Source organism: Antedon mediterranea, chromosome 4 (genome assembly GCF_964355755.1).
Source record: "Antedon mediterranea chromosome 4, ecAntMedi1.1, whole genome shotgun sequence".
Taxonomy (NCBI): domain Eukaryota; kingdom Metazoa; phylum Echinodermata; class Crinoidea; order Comatulida; family Antedonidae; genus Antedon; species Antedon mediterranea.
Window position 1 is genome coordinate 8,696,941 of NC_092673.1, and position 23,344 is coordinate 8,720,284.

Below are 23,344 nucleotides of genomic sequence, written 5' to 3' on the forward strand. Positions count from 1 at the left end.
TTTTTAAAGCCAGAAACAATCAAGATCGAAATAAACTATTTCCGTGTTATATGCTACTTTCCCCAGTTAACACTATTTCAGATGAAAAATCTATATAATCTTATATTGTTTTATCCATATGTAATTACATTGGCATTAAATTCAAGATATAACATTAAAATGCAGGGCGTTATGAGCCATATTTCGCCGATTTCTTATCGCGGGGAAATTCCCCACCAGGAGAGACATCAATCGTTCGATCGATCGAGGAGTAAGCCTAGACTAGAGGCCTAACGTGCATGCGGGAACAGGTGGATTATCGCTATAAATAATAAGTTTGAACAAAAGAGCTTACAACAATCTTAGGTCAATTTTTATTAAATGTATAGGCCTACTTGCTTGGCGAATCCATGCCTTTTAAGTTCGTAATCGGATCCTAGTACTGTACAGTAAAACCAAAAAGCACCGCAACAACCTTGTGTGATGTACGATCTGTTTTTAATTATGAGCGTGTTTAAAATTGTGATAACTATTAAAAACGTGTTTCAACCACTGTGTAATCAAAGTGTTTATTTAGTTAAAACTGCGATCCCCCAAAAATTAATAATCGCGTATTCCGGTTATCCTATGGTTGCACACTTCTTTTTTACACATCCGGTGGAGGTCAAATATATTCGCCAATTTGAAAAGGCAATATATTTTCACTATTAGGTTTCACAATTGCCGTTAGGCTCACAAAAAAAAAAAATGCTGACCTTCATTTTTGTCAGTTTAGGGTTGGTCGGGCGTGGCCAACAATTTTTTTCTTTTGGCCGTATTCTAGTTCTAAATAAACAGATGAGAACAAATTAAATTTTTTTTAAACAAAATCAAAAAGTTCATTAATTAACCTTATGTAGAAAAAGTATACAGAAAACTGAACCCCTATTAGAGACACCTTCAGAACACAACAAAGTGTTAACATCTTAATCTCTTAGTCTTATTTTCTAGGTGATCATTTAGAATAAAATTATCACCTATTGTTATTATATGAAATATTTGTTTTTAGTTATTTCTCTCTATACAGATTTTGTGTAAAATTATCCCAAAAAGTTAAATGATCACCAAAATTTCACAATATCTTTGAAATGTTTTAACTTACTAATAAGCTTTTCAGCATGATCACTCATCCGTGACGTCATTTATACACTATTTTGTGAAATCACATTATCAATCATATAATCTCCATATCTCATTATCACATATCAATCAAATTCACTATATACATAAACTTCAGGTCAAGGGTAAAAATATTGGCAAATAAAAACACACGCATACATGGGACCATGTGTCAGAAATCAGGCGTTAACATTTTAAAAGCTCAAAATTATGTTTTGATCAATTTAGAGCATGAATTAGGCAATTTATGTGCTTCAAAGGATTATTGCACAAAAACAAAAAGCATAAAAAATAATATTTTTTGTACAAATCATATTCCACTCACCATCCTTAGTACATTCTCCAAATTTGAGTCAATTCCGACTTAAAATAAAGCTATAATGGGCAGGTTAAAATGACAAAAAGCACACATTAATTGCACAAAATTGCTGAAAAGGATAACAGAGTGCATCTCGCTTGTATGTGTTTTCTCTCAAATTATTATATGTTCTTTCTTAACCAATTATCTTTCTCATGAGTTGATCCCATTTTCATTTTGATGACGTCATCATGTTTTGCTTGAATAATGTAGGTCATTTCACCTACACTTCGAATATCTTGCAACTCTTCAAAATTAAAGGTAACCTTATGATTATAAATTAGTATGAAATTTAGATATGAATTCATATAAAAATTATGTTTTGACGTTATCATATGGCCAGTTGAAGTTAAAAAGTAGTTTTTTCATCTCTTAAGTTATACAAATTTCAAATAGTGAGCTTCTATGTGCCAAATTTTCTTCTAAATCTTATATTTATTTGCTAAATTCAGTATCTTCCGAAATTGTCATCTTCAAGTTTATTTTGATAATGTCATACCCAAAAAGTAGAACATGATGTGGGTCCTCTAATTTCACCTTTGCTACACGGTATATAGATATACAGTATGTACATTCTATATGACACATAATAGTCAAAACTCGGTACTAAGCGTACAATATATGCATCAGGTCATAGGACGGCAAACATCAACTTTTTGTCATTGAATTACGTGCATGTTTTTAAAAATTAAATGTCAGTAAAATTATAAAAATGATCACCTATAATTGATAAGTGATGAATTAAATTCTAGTTTATTTATTTATTATCTTACTGTAGCTAGTTTTTTGTGGGCAGGCTCCTATCGCAGGCACTTGAGGTTTCCTGAAGGTCCTTTTCATATTCTTTAAGTTTGTTTTACTCCTTTTCGTATTGTGTGTGTATTTTTTTTTGATGAGATGAATAAAGAGATTGATTTAGTCTTGACACATATTACCTTGTCATCCATTTCCAAGAAAGTGTCCCCATAATAGAGGTACTTTCAAAATATTAATTATTTAATATTTTTTATATTTTACTGGTTATTATTGTATTTAGTTAATTAATTTCAAGTATAAATTGATCATAGTAGCACATCATGTTTTCTGAATCAGATACAAATATATAAGATCGAAACAGTACTGTCTGCAGATTGGATATATATATATATATATATATATTTGGTTTTGTATACTTCATTCATTATATATCTCTTGCTTGTGTTAAGGTTTAATTATACAATTGGTTGATTTCTTCATTATCAAACATACTGTATATGTTTATAGCATTACATCTGCTAATCTGTAGATATTTGATGTATAACCTATACATTAGACGTGTGTGCAATAACTATTAAGTCAACATAAATGGAATTCAAATTATCAAGATGCTGGAAATGTATTTAGTTACAAAACTAATCTATTCAGAATGAACATTCATAGCATTACAGCTTGCGTATATTTGTGCACATAAAGATATGTCATGTAATTACAATATACAGAACAATATAGAATTGAGAGTGCATATTTGTTTTTTGGTGAATTGTAAGAATAACATTGTAAATCACTGCAGTAAACTATTTATTGGTCTAAATATATTTCATCATCTGATTCTGATAGTTTCTCTTTTCATTTAAATTGAAAAAATATTCAATCATTAATATTCGCACTTTCATTTTTAAGATTAACATAAAAATGATCAACGTATTTTATAATTTTCTGGTGACGAGATATCTTCATATATTTTGTATTTAAAAATGTTGAATTATGATTACAATTTTAGATTGAAGTGATAGCCATGAAGGAGCTGGCTTGTGTAAGTGACCGTGTCATTTTTGAAATGGCCCTTGATTGGACAAGAAGAACTGTGAGACATGGTTCTGACATTACCACTCTGATGCAATCGGTATGTGATATATAGAATACTGTTGAGTACCAGATGATAGTTGACCTTTAACCTTTTTGTCAATAAGTGCAATGGTACAGCAAGCTAATATCTGTCCTATGCTTTTAAAGTAAAATAAAATTTTCAGTTATATTTTAGTTTTAATATGGATGCAAAGAATAGTTATGTTGACTCTGAGATGAGAGAGAGTTTTTTAAATATAAATGATTTATTAACAAAAAGTAAATAAATAATAATTTCTTTGTGTTGTACACCCCAGTCATTCTAGTCTTCGTCCGGTACAGTTTTAAGATATAACATGGTATCAAGCATGTTATTAACATGCTCTAGTGGTAAACTTAAATATACATACCAGAAGCGAGTTAAAATACTGTTCATTCTAAACGCATCAATCATCAGCTTTAACGCCACAAAACATCCCTTATCTCAGAGGGAGGTCTTCCGTTTCGGAATAAACCTAATCAGTACTAAATTTATTACTAATTTTAAATTTGTAAAAAACAAAAACAATTTACTGGGTAAAGATTAGTTTTACCCGTACACTCTATTTTGTAGGAGATGGACAGTAATAACACTTTCATGAAGGTATTAATTCCACACCAAAAACATTTTTAGAACTGGTCATTCTTGCATAATCCAATCGATTTAACCATGGAAATTCAAATATAGAAATTTTTTCACTAATAAAATTGGTTTTTCATTTCACAGTGACCTAAAAATACTTTATTTAAACGTTGTTTACAAATTATATTAATAGGTTCAAACTTTGTTGTTGACTGAGGGAAATTTACTTAAAGACGTTAATGAGATGGAGAACCTCGACCCAGAACTGATCTTGGACTATGGTCTGTGTGAACAAGCCAATGTAGAGTTAACGCCAGACAAAAACATCTGCAATAACAACTCTACTAATAAATTATCACCATGTAACAGCATTGCCTCGCGTAAGCTTATTCTGACTCCACAAGATCTTAAATCCGAAAAGAAATTTAAAAATAAATGGAAGGTCATTGCGTCTGCAGACATGGAAGGTAAGCTTTAAATGTACAGTGAAATATCAGTGCCAATTAATTATTTATTCATTTATTCATTTTAGTTTTATTTCAGAAACAGATGTCCATAGTTACAAAATCCATTGCATAAATAAGTTTATATAAAAAAGGCAGACAAAAAAAAAACACCGGCATCAGATCAGGCCTAAAAAAAAAAATTGTTTGTTTGCTGTCAAGTTTTTTTTTTTTTTGTAGGGTGGGCGGGTGGAAAAAAGTTTTTTTTTTTTTTTTTTTTTAAGGTTAATTTTTCTGTTAATTGTACGCGAATTTGAGAGTAACAAAACACACTGAATAAAACAACGAGCTCAAACATCTATTCATAATTTGTTTCACACTTTAATTCTGTTTTGGGCGCGTTAGGCTAGCCTAGGCTAGGCCTACTACACAGTAGGTCGTTGTTAGCAGGCCTAATTAAATATTTTAGAAGTTATAGTGTACCGTATTAGCAGGCCTAATTACCGTACTGACGCGGGTATAAGCCCACCCCCCTCGAACATGAAATCACGTCAAGTTTGGGGGGTGGGCTTATACCCGAGGATCCAAAAATGCAGATCGTCAAAAACAGCACATGTACACTGTGTATTCCACCATGCGAGCGAGCGCCCTCACGTGTACGACGTTGCCTCTAAATACACGAGGTCAAAGAATATATATCACGAGGTGTAGAGTGTCGGAAAATCAAGTTTATAGTTCGTGTAATTTATCGTAGAATATCTTATTTTAAACATCAATTTAACAAGAATTTATCAAGCAGAAAAGCAAGTATACAATGTTCGTTAAATAGAAATGTACCAAAGAAATTTAATAAGCTTGTTTATGGCAGCCGATACCAAATAGTGGTTTTCCGTTTTGGCGACTTGTAGCGTCGAGTGTGAAGCGAGTGTAAACAAAACAGGACCGCTAGGCCTCATATGGCCTAGCGTATATTAGCCTAGCTTGGTTATGATCAAAGGTAGGTGTATTCGGTGTATGGACGTCGCCAAATACAAAATAATGTATTACGACACGCACTGTAGATCTTCGAATTAATGGGTGGGCTTATACCTGAGTGCCTCATTTTTCATGAAAATTAGTCAAAAGTCGGGGGTGCGCTTATACCCGAGTATGGGCTTATACCCGCGTCAGTACGGTAAATATTTAAGAAGTTATAGTGTACCGTATATTTCGGTGTATAAGTCGCACCTGTGTATAAGACGCACCCCCTAACTGAGAGTAAAATATTGGTATTTTGTATATCGTCAATCTATAAGACGGCCGCGCCCAGCCTCAACAAGAAGGGAAGTCCCCCATTCCGTCAGTTCTTTCTAACTTGTTATTCATGAGTTTCGCACCCGCAACATCGAGTGCATGACCGCACGTGTGTGTGGACTAGCCTCGCTCGATCCTTTTATCGAGAGGCGCACGTTTTCAAGGACAATCGTATTCGATTAGTATCTATGTATCCTAGAAGTGTGTACGCTAGGTCTATGCTATAATCAACTGGAGAATATACTAGTCGAATACTGTACACCATGTGGTTGCCAAGAAAAGGGCTTGCTCGCGCTGGGGGTACGACGGTCGTGTGTATAACTATAATACTATTCCAATCATAAACGTTTACAAATGAAATTTTATCGGAGCGCCTAAAACAGCTCCATAATGAACAAATCTTTTTATCATATTTAGTACAAAATCACGCTAAAATGCCTTGAAAACTAGCAGGTTGCTGTTACGCTAGTACACTGCAGCTAGGCTAGGCCTACTCTTTAGTAATAGGCCTAGGCCTTACCTTAAAAAGCCCAGGCCTAGCCAACGAGGTGGCGATATCTGTGTGTTGAGGCATTTATGTTCGGTGTATAAGATGCACCCTTAATTTAGAGGTTAAATTTGCGTGTCAAAAGTGCGATTATACACCGAAATATACGGTACGTTATTATTTTTATTGTTTCATCCTCGCACACTCGATTTTTACACCTTTTCGGCCAAAAAAAATCATAAAAAAACTTTTTTTTTTAAAGCGTCCTCAACATAAAAAAAAATCTGTTTTCTTATCTTCGCCCCAAATTTTTGGCGAAATTAAGGGCGGCGGATGACAGCAAACAAACTTTTTTTTTTTAGGCCTCATCTCAGGATCTCAATTGTACATGTGAATTTTTATTGTTTTTAAATTATCGCAAATTGGAATCCCAAAATCCTTTGAATTAAAGATGAAATGGTTTTCAAATTATTAAAGATATTGAACATGTATAAAAATTAATATGGCATAAATAAGAGAAATAAATCTCATTAAAACAAAGTTAGATACAGTGTTTAAAATTATGGTTGTGACTTGACCAGGACCGTAGTCGGAGACCATTTGTATACAATTCGAATTATAATTTTTATATGGATGTCTACTCCATTTCAAATACTGTTGCTTATCTTTATTAAAGAGGCAGCAAGTTAAAACTTGTAAAATTGAGTTAAAACTCATAAGAGTGAGATAAAACTCTTAAAACTGTCTTGGATCAATGATAATTTGTTTGATCTCTCAATCCTTTCCTGATAGGCATAAAGATTTTTAATCTCATTTGTCATTATGAAAAAAGGTTCTTTTTTTATTGCAAACTTGTTTAAACGTATACCGATTAATTATTAAATATACAGGAGTCACGTAAAGCAAAAACTATATCTTCAACCATGCTAATACCACCAACTTTTAATGCTTGTTGAATGTTAGAAATTGCCGGCTATGTTGTTTCTACAATCTTAGTGCAGCCTAAGCCTTGCTTAATAGCTGGTCTGTGTATGGTAGCCTATCTCATCCTGATGACGAGTTCAAATCTAGTTTGATTATTCTTTCCTTAGCATCAATTTCATCAAGCTATTAATAAAACAATTGTGAAAAAAATGTTAACAAATATGATTTAAAAATTAATAATATCATCATCATCAGAAAACTCATTGTTTTATAGGGTGTATGAATCATAGGTATGATTTATTACAAAATTTAAAGGGGAATAAATGATTGTTTCATTTGTTTAATTTTCAAAAATGTTACAGTTGAGGATATGCACCTTTTTTAATTTTTGAAGATGACATACTGTAATAGTAAAAAGGATTCATTGTGGTACTGTATATCTGTATCAAATGGTTTAAAACATAGTAAATACACAGGGATCTTTATTCAGGTGTGTATGTGATTTGATTTGCAGTGATACTGACTTGCAGTACTAATATCACATCCCATCATGGAATAAAATATAGATTTTATCTTTATTATAGTTTATAAATATATATTCTGACAAATTATTAACGAATTAAAATCTACTTTAGTTCCATCCAGTTTTTTTATTTTACAATTGAAACGATGAGATGTTATTAATTATATATATTGATCTTAATATTTTATTCAAGGTTAACTTAATTTATTCAATAGATCAGTTGTTTGCAGTTTAGATAACATTGATAAAACCTACTGTAATATGTACATAATCAGCACTTCCGTTAACTCAGTTTTTGTTTATTTAATACCAAATCAATTTATTTATTCAAAAGTTGCACTGACAATTTTCATCTATTTCATAAAAATATTTGATAAACTTAATTTATTATTATTTTTACCTTCTTTTTAACGTTTTAACCACTGAAGAAATAGGTTTATTATTATCCATGAAAAAATAACATTTAACAATGCATATTTCAATGAATAAGTAAAACTTATTGCATGAATAAAAAGTGATTAGTTCATAAATTGAAATGTACTGATATCATTCACTGTATTGAATTAGATAATTTATGAATATTTCTACATGCTTTCAGTGTTGATTGACTGAAGTCAACAAATAATCAAGAATCAGATTCTACAATATCAAGCAAAATTGTTTTCTAATTTAACTAAATTTCCTTGCTTTAAGTGCATGTGATTTAATTTTTTTCCCGATTAGTTATTACATTGTATTTATAAAATGATATGGTAAATTGTGACATGAATTCATATGTATAATTCAACAGAGTCCTTATTACGTTTTAATCATAAAGGTTATTTTTAATTTTGTGGAGCTATAACAGATTGAATTTAAAGATGAAAATAAGTGACCCATGTTATTCACACAGGTCTCGTTGCACAACTATGACGTCAATAGGAAATATATGCTTCACAACTTCACGTAAATGTTGATATGTTGACAAAGTTACGAAATGTTTTAAACTAAGATGCGATCTGCACAAAAATAGCAGTAAGAAAGAAGAATAACAAAGAAATAATTAACACTAACAGGATAATTAACAAGAAGTTATTAGCTATAGTGCAAATAACTACCGTACTGACACGGGTATAAGCCTATACTCGGATATAAGCCCACCCCCGACTTTTATCTAATTTTTATGCAAAATGAGGCACTCTGGTATAAGCCCACCCATTAATTCACAGTAGCCAAAACGTAAAACCCCTATTTGGCATCGGCTACAATAAACAAAAAATAAAATTTCCTTGGTACATTTCTATCTAACGAACATTGCTTGATTACTTGCTTTTCTACTTGATAAATTCTTGTTCAATTGACGTTTAAAATAAATGACACAAACTATAAGTTTGAATTTCGGGCAACGAACACGTCGCAACATATCGTGAGGGATGTCCATGATTGAATACACAGTACAGTAAAGTACAGACAATCTGCATTTTTGGATCCTCGGGTATAAGCTTACCCTCCAACTTTACATGTCAGTACGGTAATAACACAAAATGCTTACAATACGTACATACTACATGATTTTGTTTGTATCCATTCATTATGATATTGTACTTGTAATTGTACAGTAGATGCAATATAATAATTTTTACAAAAATGTTCACTAATAAATATGTGTAATTTAAATATGTATGTAAATTACATTAGTAACATTTTAAGGATTTTTTTATTTGCTTTTTTTTTAAATAGAAAATAATTGGAAAGTTAAAGGTTTAAAATTGATTGAGTAATGCAAGTTGAAAGTGCTAGTACAGTAGTTTACATTAAAATAGAAAGCATGTCATGGGGTAATTTACTGTATATTCAAGTGGCACTGTCAGATGTATTGGATTACCCCCAGTATACAGGTTAAAGAACACGTGAAACAACATTGAACAGCATGTCAAGCCATGCTAGGAAAGGTCAATGCTAATTGGCTACAAACGATTTGTATACTGTACACCAACGCATAACAAATACCTTCATTATACTATCAAATAAATTACATACAAAAATATTACCTACACAACCATTGAAATTGGATACAAAAATCATTAATGTTAATACTATCTCTTAATAGGCATTTAGGATTTTTATTTGTTAAGGGAACTGATGGTTGATTGGTTTGTAGAAATCTTAATATTTCTTTTGATGTTGCCTGGTTACTATATGTCTTTGCCAATATCAATATCCTTAGGCTTAGGATGTTGTATGCACAAGCTCAGTGCTTTTGCTGCTCCATTTCTTTGAAACTAAACTTCCCGAACATGTTAAATCTGCAAATTCATTGAACTCCTTTAAATCAAATCTTAAAAGATCTTTATCATCTGCATTGTGGTGTTGTGTCAACGCGCCATGAGCAACTAATTCTTTATGAAAACCCGCGCAATATAAGATTTCCTTATTATAAGAGCGTGTGATAACTTGCATTATTATGTAAGGTTGTATTTTATTAAAATTACAGTATTATACAGATATTACTGGCTTGTTTAGAGGCGAGCACTGGGGGAAAATATAGTTCCCATAGAAAATGCAATATCTGTCCATTGAGATATTTCCAGCGTAGCTACCATAATATGTTTAGATGCTCTTTCTATTTTTTTCAGTTTTTTTATTGATCTTTTGTTGAGTTTTGTAGGCATGTTAAATGCACTCACACTTTTATCCATTGTCATTGATATCAATTGTGGTAACATGTGAAAATCACACAGGCAATGACCCATCAGTTTTAACAAATTAATAATATATCAAGCATCAATTGATTTTAACACCAACAGACCAACAAGTGAAATTAATTATTCATGATCGACACAAATGGTCCAATTAAACATTATTTATTTCTATTCATATGAAAATATTTCAAATAAAATTTTCTATTATTTCCTCCATAAAACATGAAGTATCTATTTGAATATACTTGTAATAACGTTTTGTTTTTTAGGAGAACGGTATGTAGCTGTAGCGCTACTAAATGGTATCTTAAGTTCAATAACCTTATATGAAAAACCAACCACACCTCGATCATCGCCATCTCCTAGAATGCACCGAATATTATCAATCGACTCTGAATGTTCACATCCCCTGCTGGCCCAGATGAAGAATGCAAAGTCGGCCATTGGAACTGCAGAAATAGATGGCAAGCTCATTGCATTAGGTAAGTTTGATGTCGTGCCACCAGTCTACGTAGATGTAAAGTAATTCTGCACATTCACAGAAACATATGAGCATGTCTAGAATGACTGGTATACTCAATAGCCAAACACGCACCAGCCCAGAGTGAGCTGGTAGTATAAAGTTTAGTCTCAAATAAAAAAATAAACACATCCTTTAAAAACCTCAACCATTCAGTCTTTTTAGCTAGGCTGCATACATTACCTCAAACATACAGATGTCTTTTTAGCTAGGCTGCATACATCCACCTTAAACATACAAATGTCTTTTTAGCTAGGCTGCATACATCACCTTAAACATACAGAAGTCTTTTTAGCTAGGCTGCATACATCACCTCAAACATACAGATGTCTTTTTAGCTAGGCTACATACATCACCTTAAACATACATAAGTCTTTTTAGCTAGGCTGCATACATCACCTCAAACATACAGATGTCTTTTTTGCTAGGCTGCATACATCACCTCAAACATACAGATGTCTTTTTAGCTAGGCTGCATACATCACCTCAAACATACAGATGTCTTTTTAGCTAGGCTGCATACATCACCTCAAACATACAGATGTCTTTTTAGCTAGGCTGCATACATCACCTCAAACATACAGATGTCTTTTTAGCTAGGCTGCATACATCACCTCAAACATTTATTTAGGGAGACACCCCTAATAAGGGGACACTTTTGCACAAAATGGGCAATATATGTTTCAACACTACAGACACCCCTATTAAGAAGGAAACATTTTTTCCATCACAAAAACAATAAAAAAAGAAAATATAATTATTCATATATTTCAATAATAAAAAAATGGATCAACTGGACAATTATGATATGATTGTTGGATTCGAACCCACGATCTCATGATCAGTAGTCCAACACACTGTGCCACACACCCAAACATATTATACAGTATTTGCAAAAACCATACTAAAAAAGTACAACTAATTGTTCTATAACTATTGACCTTGAGATTTAACACTGATTTGTCTCTTAATGTGTTTTTCAGTTTCTATTTATCATCATTGGTTAAAATGTTGTACTGGTCTTAAAGTCCATGTCATGTCAGATTATGCACACTACAAAAACATATATTTAATAATATGATGTATAAGTTAATAAAGCTTCTAATCGCAAACAGAACTAATTAATTGTGTTGATTCAATTTACATTTAAATTATTTTTTTTTAATTGTTTTTACTGTTTTGCTTGAAATAACTCTGAAATTTGTGCACGCTTTTTCTATGTACTATTCATATGAGAGTGAAATCTGGAATAAATTAAATTGGAAATAAAAATAATATACAAACGTGCATTCATATGTTATTCTGTGGACTAGTAAAATAGTTTCAAGTTTCAATTTATTTTTACAAAAAGTAAAACAGGTTATAAAATAAGAAGCATTGTGAATGTATTGTAAGGAAGACCAATAAGACTAAGAGCATAGCTCGTAACAGATGGTCACCTAAAAAAAAATATATATATAAAAAGTAAACAAAATAAATAAAACAAAAATATAATAAGTTAAAAAAGATATAAAAATTGAATAAATATGAATACACATACATATACATATGGAAAGTATACACTTAAAAGGTTCTTATAAAAGTATACATGCATATAAAAAAAAGTATCACATATGTATACATATTTATAAATAAATTGAGAAAAAACAAAAATGGCAAAAATCAACTAATAATATCAAATGGTATTTCTCTTATAGGTAAAAAATAATCATATGTAAAAAACATGTGCTTAAACTAAATATGCAGATAAAAGATACTCTTTGAATTTAATTTTAAAGTGAGCTAGATCTTGTGAGAACAATGCTAGTCTCACAAGCCCATGTCAATTGTTTCAGGATTAATCCTTTGATGATTGATTTTTAATTAAGTAAGCAATTAATAATGAAAACATTTCTTCTGGTTTCGATTCGTATAATAATAATATAAGTAGTTCTTTGATAGTAAACCAATAAAACTTACGTTGGCAAGACAGTTTCGTCTAGCTGTCAGCTTGACTTCTTCAAAACCAGAATTAAAGAGCACAAGAAAGATGTTGAGGAAAACACACAGAACATGCAGACGCGTGCATCACGGAAAGTTTCGTCCTCCATTTTACATAAATCAGCAATCACGGACCATATGACCACACACAACCACATACCTAACTGGGATAAGATAGAGATACTACACAAAGAACAAGTTTGGCTTAAACGTAAAATTAAAGAAAGCATCAGCATAAGAAAGCAAAATAAAAATACAAAGATGAATAGAGACGAAGGCGCGCACCAACTATCTCACATTTACGATCAGCTTCTGACGACGACTGGTCCCCTAGGCTACACAACAAAATCATCTAGTGGCTGGAAAGGAGACCAATCGGCGCCATAACGCATCATAGCAACTGAAGAAGTCAAGCTGACAGCTAGACGAAACTGTCTTGCCAACGTAAGTTTTATTGGTTTACTATCAAAGAACTACTTATATTATTATTAAGCAATTAATATTTGGATCTACAGGTAGCCCCTGGTTAAAACACATCCCCTCCTCTACTTCCAGGAAAAGTTGCAAGAGGGAAAGAAGCTCTATATTAAATACATTGATAACATTATGCACATTTATCCTATTATTATACAGTAGGATTCTGTGAATTGATCGAATATGTTCGGTCAAGCATGTAACCATTTTGTTTTCTTAGGACGCCTATCATTATCTGATGTGTTCCAATTATTCATGGCTATTAACTATGGCTTTATTCAGATTATGATAAACATCATCAAAGCCTTGTGTTTAAGCCATTTATGTACTATACTCACAGGTCTCGCTCTCCTTTTCTAGCATTATAATTTATAGTACTGTATTATTCATTAGTTGATAGAATCATCAGTGTAATGTCTTTATGGTATCACTATGGGCCTGACATATGTAATGGTGGTGTACAGTAATTAAATTGTTCACCCAAAAAAAAAACACAACCAAATTTAATACCAAAAAACCACAGGGTGAAAAAAATGCTAAAAAAAACATGGGTGTTAAAAGGACCATACAAATTTGGTGGATTTTTCAACCCAAACAAAGTTCAAGGTGATTAATTATGATGATATTAAACGAGTACAGTTCAGCTATTAATTACTGCTTCGTTCCAACACCTAACCCTTCGTAGCCTACGCGTGAGGCATTGTTTTTTTATCGCAAACCCATGAAATATGTCTTTTGATCGCAATCCCACACGCTCCCACGAAAGGTATTGGTTTTTTATCGTAAACGTATTACTTTTGGATTGGATTTGCTATGCCTCCGATGGTAGGGTGTTAAATATACACACCATTATTACCAGCTATCAAAAGATAACAATGCTAGTTTAATAGCCCACCTTGGATCAACGAATTCTACCCCTACAATTACGCCCGAGTAGGCCTGCCTAGTCACAGGCCTTGGCTATACCCAGAGCCTAGTGATTGTTGATATTAAATATTAATATAAAACTGCTTTATTTCCATTTCGTCATACGGGAGTTTTTAGAAAACTTGATAGAAAACTTGATTTAAATGAATATATTCCATGTTAAAATATCACAAAATAATACTATGATATTGAATAAAAAATCATTAAAAATATGAACTAATTAGCCAATACCGCTAATAGAAATAAAATAATATATTATTATATTAAATGTTATATATATATATGGATTTTATAAACACACCTACTGTAGTGTTAATTATGTCAACAACCAAACAATCCCAAGTCTAGCAAGGCTAAAACGCCTAGGCCTACTACTAGCTAGGCTGAAAGGCAAAACCTCGAGGCAACTGGAACTCATCTAGGCTAATTATGTTTTTTACAACGATTCCACGTCTTGTTTGTAGAGATGTTCCCATTAATTAATCAAAATCCTACAAACGATCTAAAGCTAATTTAAATGTATTTTTGATCTTAATTAGTACATATATATCACCAAAAATGTATTTCCATCGCGAAAAACCAGTCATAACATTCAAATCGCGGCGAAAGTAGAAAATAGGTGGCGCTGTTGTATTTTAAAAGCAATAGTATAAAACAAAATTTTTTTTTCGTACACAAAGAAAAGTACTATTAACTGATCGTTTAATGGTGCGTACTATTGCACGTCGTGTGACCCACAATCGTCCAATCAAATGACAGGAATTTATTTAGGTGTTATACGGTAGTCCAGTCATTTTAGCCAAAAATTTAGCCAAACGTGGAACAAGTTGCAACAGAATTTTTTTCACCGCAATACATTTCTTTGAGGTCCCCAGAACACCATACTAAAAGTCCCAACAAATCTGAATTAAAAAAGACGTTTAATTTGCATAAATCCAAAATGGCCGCCAAAATTCAATATTTTGGCATATTTTGACTTGTAGACAACCTATTTAAATGCTTTAAAGTTGCAGAGTAGGGCTCATTTGAAAAAGGGTACAATGATTAAGGACTGGTTAATTTGCATATTAATTTGCATATTTTTAAATAGCTGTACGAATTTGAGGGAGAAGGTCATAGGTCAAGGTCACAACTAATAAAAATTTACTGCCTAGAGACCACAGTTTTTATCCAATTCTCACCAAACTTAGCCACAATGATCAATGACTGATCATATAATTGTGGTTAAATTTTGAAGGGTCAGGGTCAAAGATCAAGGTCCATAAAATAAAAAAAAATAAAAAAATAAAAAAACCTCAGCGGGACTTGAACCAGCGATCTGAACTGTGAGAGGCTCCAAACTCTCATCTACAACTTTGTAATTTGCAGTTAGCCTATTTACACTTAGAACTAATAAAAACATATATATATTTTTTCCGGGGACATTTTATGTAGGGGAATTTATTTTACAGTAGGCGGAGGTTTGTACTCTCTGAGTAACCTCTAGTTTTGCATATTTTTGGCACTGCCGCCCTCATTTATTGACCCCTAGACCAGCATGGTCAGGTATGATGCAAATGCTTCAGCATCACGGGACTTACCCTGGACAATCGTTAATCACGTTTCTACCAATGATTGATCTACACCCAAGTGATCCATCCTGTATTTATTCTACTATGAAGTTCATATCAGCTCAAGCAAAACAGCAAAATGTAACTCCCATCCTCACATTTGACCAACCCCTTTACTGGAAGGCCTTGACCAATATACAGTCACAACCAGCTAGCAATGATCTGAAACACATAGTTCTCCGACTCGGGTGGGTTCCACATGAAAATGTGTGACAGACGATTTTCCAGGGTATGGCCCGTGATGCTGAAGCATTTGCATCATACCTGACCATGCTAGTCTAGGGGTCAATACATGAGGGACATCAGTATTGGACACCTCATGGCAAGTTCAAGAGCTTCTAGAAGTTGTGTATGCAGGTAACGCTGTACGCCATATGCTGACAGGCAAAGCTGTTTCCAGAGCAGTCGGTGGTCACTTGTTAGAACTTTGACGTTGCATTAAAGACTATCCTTATAGCAAAGACCTACAATGTCAAAACACCAACTGCAGACATAATTGTTTAACACACAGGCAGTAAAGACAATGTTCAAGTGCCAGACATGGAATTAGATGTTGATAATATTGAAAAGAATTCTGCGCGGACGTTGGTGATACCCTGCATATAGACATTGACAGAATGGCACAAAGTATCCATATGCCAACCATCCAGGTAGATACCAACTCTGAGAGGACGGTGGTCAGCTGTAATGTGCGACCACAGGAGGATGTGGATGATTATCTTGATAGTTTGAAAGAAAGTGTAGTGATGCCGACAACAGACGTACCTGTAAAAAATCAAGGTATCTTTCACAATGCCCAAGTGACAACAATAGAAATAGATGGTGAATGCACAGAGAAGGGAGATCCAACTGTTGGTTGGCTCACAAGAGGAAAGGAATTTCAGAAAATCAGCGACTAGTGTGGGTTCTGTCAATGCCAACATGTGCAAGCACTAATGAAGCTATGCAGAAGTTAAGTGATGTGTCATGAAACTAGTGACCAGCACAACAGATGTGAGAGATACATATCAGCTACCTGACAGAAAGAAGTCCTTTTGTTGAGAATAACTCACTGTTTAATATAGCTAATGGCATGGCAGCGCAAGAAGGAGTCAGTGTTGAAAGATCAAGAGAAATTGGGGAAAAGGTTATTTCATCGATGGTTGGAAAATCTGTAGAAGATTTCAAATTCCGAAAGGCTGACCAAGCAGTCACACTAGCATCACAGCCAACTGTAAAGGTATTGGGTAAATCTGTTATGGTTGATCCCCAGCTGTTATTCCAGCGACTTATTACTATTTGAGGTCGCTACTAAGGTGTGCCATCTCTGTTCCATTATGAACTCTGTATCCTCCTGCATTGTTTGATTCATCTCCCACTGCAACCAAAGAAGGCAGTCCTAGCTGATACCATTTGTAAAGCTATGTCAGAAGAGCAATGCAAACCCAGTGAAGAGCTCCAGTATTTTCTTGATGGCGGGGCATTGATCCATAGAGTGCCATGGCCTCGAGGGTCTACCTTTAAGAGTGTGAGCCAGCTATACGTTGGATATGTGACACAGAAATATGGCCGAGCTGCCATTGTATTTGATGGATATAGCGATGATCCAACAATTAAAGATGCAACCCATGTTCGGAAAACAGCAAATTGTATAGGCGTTACAGTGCACTTCAAAGTTTGTGAAAAAATCTCCAAGTGAACTTCACATGTGGAGCCCCAAACATTGCCACCAACCTCTGCAGCTGCTGTTTATCACAGCCTCCGTATGTATTTTCAAATAATGCATGGAAAAGATCAAACAGAAATATGAAGCAAGAGGAATGGGGTTGGCATATTGTAGATGGTAAATATCTACCTAAGCAGACTGATAAATCCCCAGCACCATCTGCACTGCTGAATGTTATCTGCTGTGGTTGCAAGACCCAGTGCAATACGAAAAGGTGTACATGTCGACACGGTCTCTTCTGTAGTGATGTGTATACAGACTGCAGAGGAATGAGCTGCAGGAATTCCGAGCCACCAAACTTAAGTGAAAATTGATTGACGCTATTAGTGCGCAAAATGTTTAAAGAGCAAATGGCTTACAATAAGAAACAAATAAATACCAACGTGACTTTATTGAACAATGATTATTTTGATAACTCTATGCATAACTTTAAACGAGATACAAACTTGGGAAAAGAATTTTATTCAGCTTTTTTACACAGATTTCTAAAAATGTATTGATTAAACTGTTCTTCTTGTAAAAATAAATTAAGACATTTATTATTAAACTAATTTAGAGTTTAATCGAGCAACCAAGACTTCATACAGCATCTGTGAAATGCATTCTGTAACTAGTATATATACATTTACTGTAGTATTTATCAGATAGGTGAAATGGTTATTCTGTCTAAACCTAGATCAAATACAAATCCATGGATACTAATCATTTTATCTTGATTGAAAATTAATGTCAAAAGAATCTATACATAAGAATATTATTCATCCAATTATTGTAGACATCATTGTTCCCTGTTAGTCTTTGCGCAGGCTTAGTATTACACAGGGGAATATGTTTAGCTTCATATTTTACGCACAGTATCTGCATGGTAACCAGATCATTTAGACAAAAGTATTGGATACACAATTACAGCAGCATAAATATTTTTTACATACTAATTTATTTTTCTTAATCATCATTTTTGGCTGAATGTTATGTTTTGGGTTTTTTTTTTAATACAATACATTTTTGAAGAATAAATTAAGATTAAATAAGTTCAATTACTAACTAATTAAAAACTAATTATTCAAAATTATAGTAGTTCTCAGTGCTGGGTACAGAAATCTCACAATTATGTATAAAAATTAAATTATGTATAAATAATTAACACTAATATAACACTTATATTGTATACTATTAAGATCACTAAAGATTCGGAATTTAATTAAACAAATAAAAATGTATGTGAAGTTGATGACACTGTTGTCACACACAATACAGTGTTATGGATTTTTAAGATATCAAAACTTAGGTGTGTAGATGAACACCCCTCTCTGGATCCATCACCGATTCTGCCAGCCTAAATCTCTTCTGCTTTATTGTGATTTTTTGGTACTCTTTGTACTGTTTAGATTCAAGATGTTAACACAAACCTCACTTCATATTTAAGGTGGCTATGATCGTGGAGAATGTAGGAACACTGTTGAGATGTATGATCCAGTGTCCAATCAGTGGGCTTCGCTTGCTCCAATGACATTACCCCGTGGACGCTTTGAAGTTGGGGTAATACACGGCAAAGTGTATGCAGTCGGTGGATCCAACGGGCATGCGGAGTTAAAGCAGTGTGAAGTGTTTGATATGGACACAAATAAATGGAAACGAATCACAAATATCCAGTCAGAAAGACACAGTTCAGGTTAGCGATCCAATCAACGTTTTATTTTCAGTTCAGGCATTTGTAGAGCTAAAATTTAGATATTATTTATTTGATATTATTAATGTTATGCATGGTGCTACTTTCTAAAATGTCATTTTCATTTTTCTCCTATACAGTCCTCATAACGCTGGTGTATCAATTTTACCATATTCAAAGGTTCATTTATGCTGGGCTTTAACAAAAAGTGTTGTGCAAAATGATGAGGTCTATCTAGACATGTATATATATCCGTATATCTTCCAGTATAATCCCACTTTGGGTATAATTTCACCCCCTACTTGTTATCCTGTGCCAGGATTTGCCCAGGAATAGTCCCAATTTTATGTTCTAAGGGGATGGGATTATTATTACTAGAGGATATTATACGGTAATAAGAGAAATTCGGGAAAAAAATAATTTTGTTTTTATTTATTTTTAGAATTTCACTGTACATACAGAAAAACTTTATTTTTTAAATTTTATGATTTATGATAATTACTAGCAAAAGTGTTATTCAAACCATTAACACCGGTATCCATAATGTTCAGAGGCATTCAACAATTGTAAATGCTTTTTTTGTACAATTTTTTATTTCTAATAAGTATTGTTATAAATTTAATTTTAAGGTGCTACAGTATTGAATGACAAGTTGTTTGTAGTTGGTGGTACAAGTGGAGGTAAAGGATTAAGAACGTGTGAAGTGTATGACCCCAGTACCAATGCATGGTCATTCATTGCACCTCTAGTACAAGGTAAGTTATTTAGTAAGATTATCACTCGGTTTGTCCATACAATATTCAGTGACAAAAATGTGTTCACTGTAGTAGAGTATTTTATTACCATAGCATGAAACTTGGCACAAGTTTCTTCGATGCATATAGATTCAAAATATTCAAGTGGTCAATGCCCGGTATGGTGGCCATCTTGATTTCAAAATTGCTGCCATGAAAACAAAAAGTGTTCATATCTTGACAACTATGCACATTAGAGAGAGAGGAAAACAAACTTACAATGTAAGCTATATATATTGGATGTTTATATGTTAAAAGAAATTTTAAAATGTTATTGCTGTATAATAAATTTTAAGCAAATAAATATGCCATAAAATTAACATCGACAATACACAATTATGATAATAGGATATGAACATCTGTCCCATTCACCAGGATAAATACTTCCCCAGCTGAAGTATCATTTAATTTTTAACTTTATTACACAAAGCAATATCTACCAAAACATTTTCACTATACTAGAGAAATTAAATGCAGTATAAAATTTGAGGTTTTTTTTGGCCTTATATTAATTTTCAACTATAAAGAGGAATATTAATAAATTGTTATTAATGTGTACAACAGAAGGTCTGGGTTCAAATCTCGTTTGGGTGACTTTTTCTCATTCTCACAGATTTGCTCATCTTATTGTTCCAAATTAATTAATTAAATTTCAGTATATCACTGTGCTTGATGTGTTTATATATATATATCCAATCTGCAGACAGTACTGTTAAATGATCTTATTATATCTCGTCATTGCATCTAAGGTTTCGAAATGAAATGTACCACAAAAGTGGCACAATATATAGGCTGAGCCAGTTATGTGGGACATGGTACACTGATTATGAACACAAAGAGTGCACAAACTCAACGAGCGTGCTTTGCAAAAGGCTAATAATATTCACAACAAAAATGCACCATTTCGAACCGACGAGTGCTCTACAAAATAACATACTATGTGTGTACAGTAGAACCTTTATTTTACGTAAGGTACGGGACAAAAAGGCGTACGTAAAACATAGGATTCGTAAAATCCAGGTTGACCTTAAATTGACCCCAAATGCGTAGCTAAAAAGGCTGTCATGTTTACCTACTTTTATTCACGCTGGCCTAGCTAGATGTGAGGCCTAACTAGAAATATATGCAGGCTGTGCGATGTTTAAATAAAGTGTTATAAATAAAAAATCAATTTTCTTTTATTTTCTATCAATAAAAACAGTCACTGCTGTAGGGAGAATGCATGTGTGTGGCTTGTCTCACAGCCTTGGCTTTGTGGTTTGTTGTTAAATCTCGCCCTCAATGTAATACATTTCTAAAACGTCAAAATTCAGTGAACGTACAATCAGGGTACATAAAGATTGTACTGTATATAGCAGAAGTATAATATCTAGTCTGCAGACAGTACTGTTTCGATCTTATTAATATATATATATATATATGAATAACCTTTTAGCACTAATACAGTAACTACTGTTTATGCAATGTTTATGTAGTAACTGCAGTAGAATCTTTCTATACATCAAGTTCAACATCATAATATATGTTGCATCATTCTTGCAACAGCTCTGTATAGTCTGATTGAAATCTCACAAACAAAATCGTATGGTGAACGGGCCTTTGCAATTTATGGGCCCATATCCTATGGAACATACTTCCCAGTGACATCACACAGTGTAGCTCATAAACATTTCTAAATCCCATCTAAAAACCCATTTATTGTACCCAGCAATATGTAAAGAGCTGTGAGAACGATTATTTGTTTATTGGCGCTCTATAAAAACAAATTATTATTAATAAATATTATTAGAATTATGTTGACATGATCCCTTTGTTGAATGTAAAATTATATATTTTATTGAATTCAAAATAATTGCAAATTGATTACAAATTTATTTTCTAAATTATTCATGAAATATCAATGTTTAATGTAAATTTCTAAATGTCAATAGGTTTAAGAACAATTCTATTAAGATTAAGTGTATTTGCAGTGATGAAATAAGAGTAACATATAATATGGATAAAATATTCATATAGCTTGTAGGAGATTGAGTCATTCATCTTTGATAGCATAAGTAGTACAAACAAGTGCAATTTAAAAAGAAATAATAATGTAATTTGTCATTTATTTGCACCATTTTATTTATGTGAACCATAATAACAACAAAGTTATAAAAAATATAAATGTTTTATAAAATTGTACTTTTTATTACAGTACTGACTACATATCATATACCCACAAGTTTTACACGGGTAATTAGGTATTAAAAATACCTTCCATACTCATGCAATATGGCATTGAGTAATTTAATTGAGAGAATTGCAATTTTTAATTTGTTGATGTTTTGTCCATCAAACAGACAATAGGGACTTTTAGAATTTCACGTCAACTACAGTATGTTGTGATATTCGCATGCACTAGGCGACTGACAGATCAACTGACAAATTTGAGCACTTGTTCATTGGCATTTTTGGGAGAGCAAACGCCCAAAATGCTAATGAACAAGTGCTCAAATTTGTCAGTTGATCTGAGTGGATGTATGATGTCATAACACTGCAGAGGTTTACCAAAATCATGGCCAAGAATGATTACTAAGAATGTAGTAAACTGTGAAAAATTGTGAATTATTGATTTTTATTGGTTATTTTCGATAAAGATTTTGGCCTGGCCGGGTCCTATCACTACAGTAGGCCGACAGCCTTCATTCAAAAGCTTAAGAATCTAGGCTAGGCCTAAGAAACATACTTAGCCTGGCCTAGCCTGTGCACTTCCACCGGCCCAGCGCAGTGGAATAGCTCCACAGACAAGCGCTACTACTAAAGATTACAAGATCAGATCCCTAGATCATTACGTCATACAATTACTGGCATGTCAACATCAATGTCAACATATGGACGTGGACTTTGTTTACATTCACTCAAAGTCCCTATACCTCGCAGATAATTCCTTGATACAGTGTTATTTTAAATGTGTACTACATTTAAAAATAATTATACATAAAGAAAAAAATTCCATAAATGCATAATTCACATTATTATGACATAGTATCACAGAATTTGTCTATGAAAGCAGGTGTACATTTGTACATGTTGTACTGTTTATTTTGTAGGTCGTTCGCAAGTTGCTGTTATCTCTTTGCAAGGTAGAATGTATGCTGTTGGTGGCTCTGATTCATGGTTGTGCCTTAATTCTGTTGAAATGTACAATCCAGAGAATGATGAGTGGCAGATTATCACACACATGAAATCAAACAGACGAGGAGCTGGCCTGTGTCAGTATGATGGTTAGTAACACACAAGTTTTATATTTAGCCTTATCTTGAACAGCAAAGATACCTGCCCCAGAGGATGACCGCTTCAAAAATATATTTAATACTTTCCCAAAACAATTCCG

At 33.0% G+C, this 23,344-nt stretch overlaps 1 protein-coding gene across 1 annotated transcript in view; it reads left to right on the forward strand.

The window, feature by feature from the left end:
- The window catches only part of LOC140046551 (influenza virus NS1A-binding protein homolog), a 51,697-nt gene that overhangs the window by 24,487 nt on the left and 3,866 nt on the right, over positions 1–23,344 (forward strand). Inside the window, exons 6-11 of the mRNA XM_072091240.1 lie at positions 3,255–3,377; positions 4,135–4,408; positions 10,562–10,774; positions 18,935–19,180; positions 19,807–19,932; positions 23,061–23,234. Of these exons, the coding sequence (XP_071947341.1) occupies positions 3,255–3,377; positions 4,135–4,408; positions 10,562–10,774; positions 18,935–19,180; positions 19,807–19,932; positions 23,061–23,234 (1,156 nt within the window). The remainder of the gene's footprint in view (positions 1–3,254; positions 3,378–4,134; positions 4,409–10,561; positions 10,775–18,934; positions 19,181–19,806; positions 19,933–23,060; positions 23,235–23,344) is intronic.